This window comes from Brassica napus, chromosome C6 (genome assembly GCF_020379485.1).
Source record: "Brassica napus cultivar Da-Ae chromosome C6, Da-Ae, whole genome shotgun sequence".
Taxonomy (NCBI): Eukaryota; Viridiplantae; Streptophyta; class Magnoliopsida; order Brassicales; family Brassicaceae; genus Brassica; species Brassica napus.
This window is the reverse complement of record NC_063449.1, coordinates 28,874,682-28,881,741: the sequence shown is the minus strand read 5'-3', so window position 1 is coordinate 28,881,741 and position 7,060 is coordinate 28,874,682. Positions and strand designations below refer to the sequence as shown.

General features: G+C 33.8%; 1 protein-coding gene across 1 annotated transcript; it reads left to right on the top strand.

Annotated features, from left to right (window-relative positions):
- The first annotated feature begins 4,769 nt into the window (after window positions 1-4,769).
- Window positions 4,770-6,161, top strand: LOC111203180 (glutathione S-transferase T2-like). The gene is made up of 2 exons (XM_022696674.2): window positions 4,770-5,633; window positions 5,976-6,161. Exons 1-2 carry the CDS (start codon window positions 4,770-4,772, stop codon window positions 6,159-6,161), a joined length of 1,050 nt encoding a protein of 349 aa, XP_022552395.2.
- The last annotated feature ends 899 nt before the right edge of the window (window positions 6,162-7,060 follow it).

Sequence of the window (7,060 nt, the reverse complement as noted above, 5' to 3'; positions counted from 1 at the left end):
CGAATCTTTCACCAAAAAAATGATAGAAATACAAAAAAGGTTAGGTTAGTGTGTGCTTAAGTATTATTACTCACGGCTGAGGAATCCATTATCGAAAAATCCACATGGTTGGAGACGGATGTATATTAAGTTATTAACAACTTTAATAGGAACGTACAGTTTAAAGATTCATTGCTATCAAATAGATACTTATGTCACCGCTAAAATCAACGAAGAAGAAAAACAGAGAGACATATATCTCCCGACTTTCTTTTTAGTTTTAATGGAGTGTCGTGCATACATTCAGTTCAATCCTTAACATCATGAGATAATGGAATAATGATACATCAGTTAGACGAAAAATTTAGTATGCATGTAGAAATAATGTGATAGTGAGCTCACTACCACATCCACTATCTTTATATGTTTCTTAATCAGAGTGGCCTCAACAACACGCATCACGTCTACCAAAAGAATATGTGCCTATAAGTTTGGTTTATATTATTTAAGAATTACATGTTTTTTTTAAATACTAACTTTTTTAACAACAAAAAAAACTTTTCCGAAGTCATATTCGGTTATTAATATATCTACTAAATTTTCAATCGTATTTGATTAATACTCCCTCTATTCATATTGTAGGTAGTTTTAGCTAAAATCACTATTATTAAGAAATATGTTACTTTAAAAAATAATATCTAATTAATAAATTCAATCAATTATAAAAAAGTTTATAGTACTCTCTCTGTTCTGAAATGTAAGATGTTTTGGGTAGTACACACTTATTAAGAAAATTACTTTTTACCTAAAAATTATCATTAAAATTATAAACTAAAAACTACTCAACCAATTACAAAATAGAACTATTAAATTTGATTGGCTACACAGTTTTTGATAAACTTAAAGTTACCTAGAAAGATGAGAACATCTTATATATAAGAACATAAAAATTATTCTAAACATCTTACATTTCAGAACATGTGGAGTATTTAATTGGTCATACAATATCCAATAAGTGAAAAAGATGCATTGAAATGTGAAAACTAATTATATTATGAAACAATTTATTTTTGCTAAAACTACCTATAATATGAAACAATATGCATACTCCTCTGATTTCTAAAGGTTTTCTTTCGTCTCTTTTGCTTTCTTAGATTTTAGAGCATCATTATGACAGAAACCCCATTTGGGGCTTCTTAATTTTATTATTATTATTATTTTTTTTTTTGAATTTAGAAAAAAAAAATTAAAAACAAACCAATCGCGGACCGCCACGTGTCAGTGGGCCCCGCGAACAGTGTAAGAAACCCTTAAAGACCGACTACTATTTGGTAGTTTTGGTAACCAGTTTCTTTTTAATGGGTCCTACGCGGGATCCACACGATAAGAACCCTTCTAGTATCCTTGGATAAAGATGCTCTTATATATATCGTGTTAAGCCTAAGGGCTTTGTTAAATATCTGAAACGAGATATACAGTCTGGTGATTTTTATAGATAACGATTTGATAATGCAAATGGACAATTGTTAGAGTTTTACGATTTTATACAAAATATAAATTGTCATCATTATTACTATTCTTACTGGATCCAATGAATGTGTTTGGGAATCCATAACAGTCGTGTTATGCCTCTAACCGTGGAGAAAGTAAGATGTTGGGCAAAAGCATTCCCATTGATGTAGCATATATCCTTTCACCTTTATAAACGTTTGAAAAAAGAATCATGTTGAGTTTTAGGAGAACCGGACCGATTGAGTGCAATATATTACATCTTACCAATTAATTCTAAATTTGAAAATGTTAATAATCTTAACATAGATGCTTATCTGTTGACAAAAGAAGATATGATTATCTTATCTGATACACGTGTCTTAGTTAGCCTATTGCCAGAGACCGATTATGCTATTTTCAATAGAGTACTACTAAACTAATATAAATTAGGCGCGCGGGTTTGAATTTTCGGTTTTTGGTTATTTATTTAACTAAATATATAATGTATTTGTAATATTTGATTTATTATATTCACCAAGTAAATAATTTTTTGGCATCTTAAACCATCTATTTACGATGAATATTCGATATCATATAAAAAATTGAACAAATATACGTAATTAGAGAATTGTAGACGATATATAAAAACAATGGTTATTAATGTAAAATATGAAAAAATATTATATTATGACTTAGTATGGCATACAAGATTATAAATTAATTATACATGTTTAAAGAAAATAAAATGATTTTTAATCTTCTATGAAAATTTTAACATATAAAAAGGGCGATGAATTAGTCATCAAATTGTAAATAATTTCATAATTTTATTAATAAAAAATTATTTATAGTCTTTGTTTTTCGTCAAGATAATTATTAAATATCCATAACATTAATATGTTAAAAGGTCATATTATGAAAGTCCATGTTGTAACCGTTTTTTTCCGGGAAGTGTAACAAAAAAAATTACATTTAACTCTTCGTTTTGTTTAAGTTTGTGTTGGTAAAAGATTAAAAAAATCTCTCTATCTTTTTCAATGTTCAATTTGAAGCTTATTATGCGGAAATCATACGCAAATATATGCAATTGGTTGGAATCTCTATATCTTTATATTCTTATAAATTTTAAATTTATTGTTTCCTCTTCTGCAAGAAAATCAATTACCGAAGTAATAGTTCAATTGGTTGGAATCAAATATATTCTTATAATTAGGGTAATTATGATTACAGTTTCTATATTTAATAGATACATTAAAGAAACGATATTGAAGATATTCTGTTTTGATTAATAGAAGATATTGGATTTTGAGTTTGTATTTATTGATTTGTTTTTTTATAAAACTTAGAAAATCAATGGGATGATTGGTTGGTTGATACATCCTATAAAGAAAACGAAAACTATAGGTGGTTTGAATATTGTACATCGATCGATGCATGATGTAAGTTGACTATATAAAACTTGAACATGATCATTTCAAACTAAAGTATAGGTAGGTTATATTCATTTGTTATATTGTAGTTAATATATTTTAAATATTACATAAGTCAAGTGATTCACGTTTTTGTAAAAATAAAATTCAAGTTCATTATTGGGCCGTACTCGTACGTAATAAGCTATGTTAAATATGATGTATTTTTAGGTTTATTTAATGACATTAAGTTTAAATTTGATTAAGGAAAACTCATTAATTTAACTGGAAAATACAAGCATTAAAATAGGTAGGTTTATTTAATGACATTAAGATTAAATTTGATTAAGGAAAACTCATTAATTTAACTGGAAAAGACAAGCATTAAAATAGGTAGTTTAATTTAATTCTCAGTGGCATGAAATTGTAAATAAGTTAGAAAACTTAGGGGTATTTTTTAATGGGTACTTCTCTTTTAATAATAGAGATGTCGATAAGAGCACGGTCATCGGTTAAGATACCCATTTAGGTTTCCTAAGGGTACGATTATCGTTCGTCCCAAAGCCCGTCCTTATTAATATTGGGTCGAGAAATAAATCAAAAAGACCGAATAACATTGTAAACGGACCTTAATTTAGGACGTTGGGCTTCGTCCTTACGAGGGACGTGGCAACATTCAATTGGGAGTCGAAATAGGGTTGGGGAAAGTCGTACTGTGTCTTTTTATTTTCACCCTTCTCCTGATTCTCTCTTCTCTGCGGCGATAGTTTTGGCGATAGCCTCTCCGGAGATTTCAAAGACGAATCGACATCCCCAATCGATCTGCTGCCTCATTGACGCTTCTCCGCCGATTCAAACCCAAACGAGGTATGTGTTCTTCCTTCTTCATCGGATTTAGATGATTTTGTTGTCATTGACGATTTGTATCCTCCGTTTCTGGGATCCGTCATGGCGAAAGCTCCTCCGAAGATTTCAAGGACGAATCGACATCCCCAATCGATCTGCTGCCTCATCGACGCTTCTCCGCCGATTCAAACCTAAACGAGGTATGTGTTCCTCCTTCTTCATGGGACTGTCGTTTGTGATTGTAAATGAAATAGAGTTACGGTTTTGTTAATTTTGTTTCGTCTTCCTTGCATGCATAGATGCTTGATGCTTGATTTCATTAAGAAAATTAGCTGGCCTTGTGACTGCAATTTGCTTGTTTGTGACTGCAATTTGCTTGTACAAACGCCTTGACGCTTGATTTGCTTGATTTGCTTGTTTGTGACTGTCGTTTGTGACTGCAATTTGCTTGGTGAAACGCCTTGATGCTTGATGCTTGATTTGCTTGTTTGTGACTGTTGTTTGTGACTGCAATTTGCTTGTACAAACGCCTTGATGCTTGATGCTTGATTTCATTAAGAAAATTAGCTGGCCTTGATGCTTGATTTCATTTAGTATCATTTGGATTCCTGTTATATATTGATTCTCCATGTTATCTGAAATTTATTGTGTTTTGTTTTCGGTTTAATATTCTACGTTAAATATTGAGTTTCATACATATATTGTAACTGATAATTTAGAGACTCTCGTTTATATTTAATTTGATTATTTAGAGTTAAGGTTAGAGTTAGTTCGATTGAAACCAAATACACTTTCAATTTAATGAGCTAGTTAAAGTACAGTTGATAGGTTTAGTGTTGTTGTTTCTGTAATAACTTTTGATAAGACCTTGGTGGTTAATGGTTAGTCATAATGTGGCTTACTATTACCACACTTTAAATTTTGTCTATTAAACCCCAACCATACTTCTATAATCGACGCAATCTACTATCTCTCCACTATCATCTTAAAGCCTTTAATCTTATCCGCTTTCTCTTCTATAATCTCTTCTCTGTTCGTATTGGTATGGCTTCAAAGTATCCATATTCCCAGTCTTCTAGTTATATAGGACTTCTTAACAGTCAACACGAAACTGTTAACCATGAAAACTACCCTTATGGAAGTTTTCATTCTAGTGTGAACCTTGGAGCATCAGAAATCCCCCCTTTCAGTTCCCAACAACCTGACGTGCCAGATCAACCTGTAGTCACACCAGTGGAGCGTAGGGAGAGAAAGAAATGGACGCCTGCTATGGACGAGGTTCTGATAAGTGGCTGGCTGAACACATCTAAGGATGTTGTTGTTGGAAACGATCAAAATGCACGGACCTTCTGGGAACGTGTTGAGGCATATTACAAAGCAAGTCCTCACGGTAGAGCGGGTGGTGTGATGACAGAGCATCTCCTTTGTAAGCAGAGGTGGCACAAAATAAATGACTTGACGAACAAGTTATGTGGTGCATTTGCAACAGCAGAGAGACAAATGACTTCTGGCCAGAACGACACTGATCTTCTTAAGTTGGCTCATCAAATATTCTACTCTGATCACAACATGAAGTTCAACCTTGAACATGCGTGGTGTGTGTTGAGGCATGAACAGAAATGGATTAGCCTTAACACTCCTAAGCCCACCGGCACTTCAAAGAGAAAATCTGGTGGGGAAAGTTCCCAAACTTCTCACACGAATGTTGGTGATAATGAGGTTCGACCAATAGGTATCAAGGCTGCTAAAGAAAAAAGAAGTAATGGTCAGGGGAAGTCTATGGCTGAGTATACGACCATTTGGGAGATGAAGAAGGAGGATTTGACGATGAAGGAGAAACTCTCAAAGTTGGCTATTCTAGACACTCTTCTAGCCAAAAAAGAACCACTTAGTGAGGCTGGAGAAATGGTCAAAAATAAGCTTCTCGCTGCTTATTTCTGAGAATTAGAGCCTAGCTACGTTTCTAATTTATAATTATGTCTTTAAATTATGTTCTAAGTAGTTTGTATTATCTTTAACTTGATGAATGTAGTTCCTGTTTCGTTATGTCTATCGTTATTAATGAATCACTTCTTATGTTAATCCCCTCTATGTCTTGATAAATGTACTTCCTTTCGTTATATGGCTTTTCTTGTCTTATCCGAAGGCTTTACTTATCTAATAACGGTTATTAGCGTGATGAATGTTGATGTTTGGTTAGATGTTAAGCTTGTCAATCTAATATTTACCTTCTCTTATTTTTTTTTGCAGGTTAAGTTATCCATGGGACTTGATTACAGCTATACTCAGCCTTCTGATTCAGAGGAGTACGGTGGCAACACAGCTGACAGTGGGTACAGCGAAACAGAAGATCTAATTCGCCAGGACCAAGCTGAGATTGACACCCAGCGAGCGTCGGTTCAGTACCCTCCTGAACTCGAGGTCTACCAATGGTAAGGGTTGAAAAGCTAGTGTCTGAGTTAGGTAATAAGAAATCAACGTCTACCAATGGCTTTGGCTTTGAATATTTTTTAGGTGTAATCGTTATTGTGTTAGTTTTAATAGGTATGTGGCTCATGGTTTAGTTAATCATGGTCTCCTTTCTATTACATGACTTTGTAATGTGCTTTATTTGCTTCGAATGAATGAGTTATGTGTAATGACTTTGTAATGAACATGACCGTAATGTGTTAGTTTGTAATGTGATGTGATTACTTTGTAATGTGATGACTTTGTAATGTGATGACTTTGTAATGGACATGACCGTGTAATGTGTTAGTTTGTGATGTGATGACTTTGTAATGACCAAATAAGTGTACCGCAGAAATTCGTCAATTAGTGTATGGTGGTGGGGCTGATACAGTAGACGAGTATGTGCGACTTGGTGAAACAACAGCTCGAAAATGTTTGTACCAATTTACCGCCGGAATAATCCACTTGTTTGGCGATGAATACCTAAGACGTCCCACCCCGGAGGATCTGCAAAGACTACTCCACATTGGAGAACAACGTGGATTTCCAGGGATGGTTGGAAGCATCGACTGTATGCATTGGGAGTGGAAGAATTGCCCCACCGCTTGGAAAGGAATGTATTCACGAGGAACCGGAAAACCAACAATTGTGTTGGAGGCGGTAGCTTCATCGGACCTTTGGATCTGGCACGCATTTTTTGGAGCTCCAGGTACTATGAACGATCTTAATATTCTTGACCGATCACCTGTTTTTGATGAAATTATTAACGGAAACGCTCCACAAGTCAATTTCTATGTCAACGGAAGTGAGTACCATTTGGGTTACTATCTCGCCGATGGCATTTATCCGAAATGAGCTACTTTTATTCAATCTATCCGACTACC

What these genes read in the sequence shown, in the direction of transcription:
- LOC111203180 (XM_022696674.2), top strand. Translation starts at nt 4,770, where the DNA reads ATGGCTTCAAAGTATCCATATTCCCAGTCTTCTAGTTATATAGGACTT. An exon ending in TTAGTGAGGCTGGAGAAATG is followed by an intron (nt 5,634 to 5,975) that starts GTCAAAAATAAG and finishes TTTTTTTTGCAG; the next exon opens with GTTAAGTTATCCATGGGACT.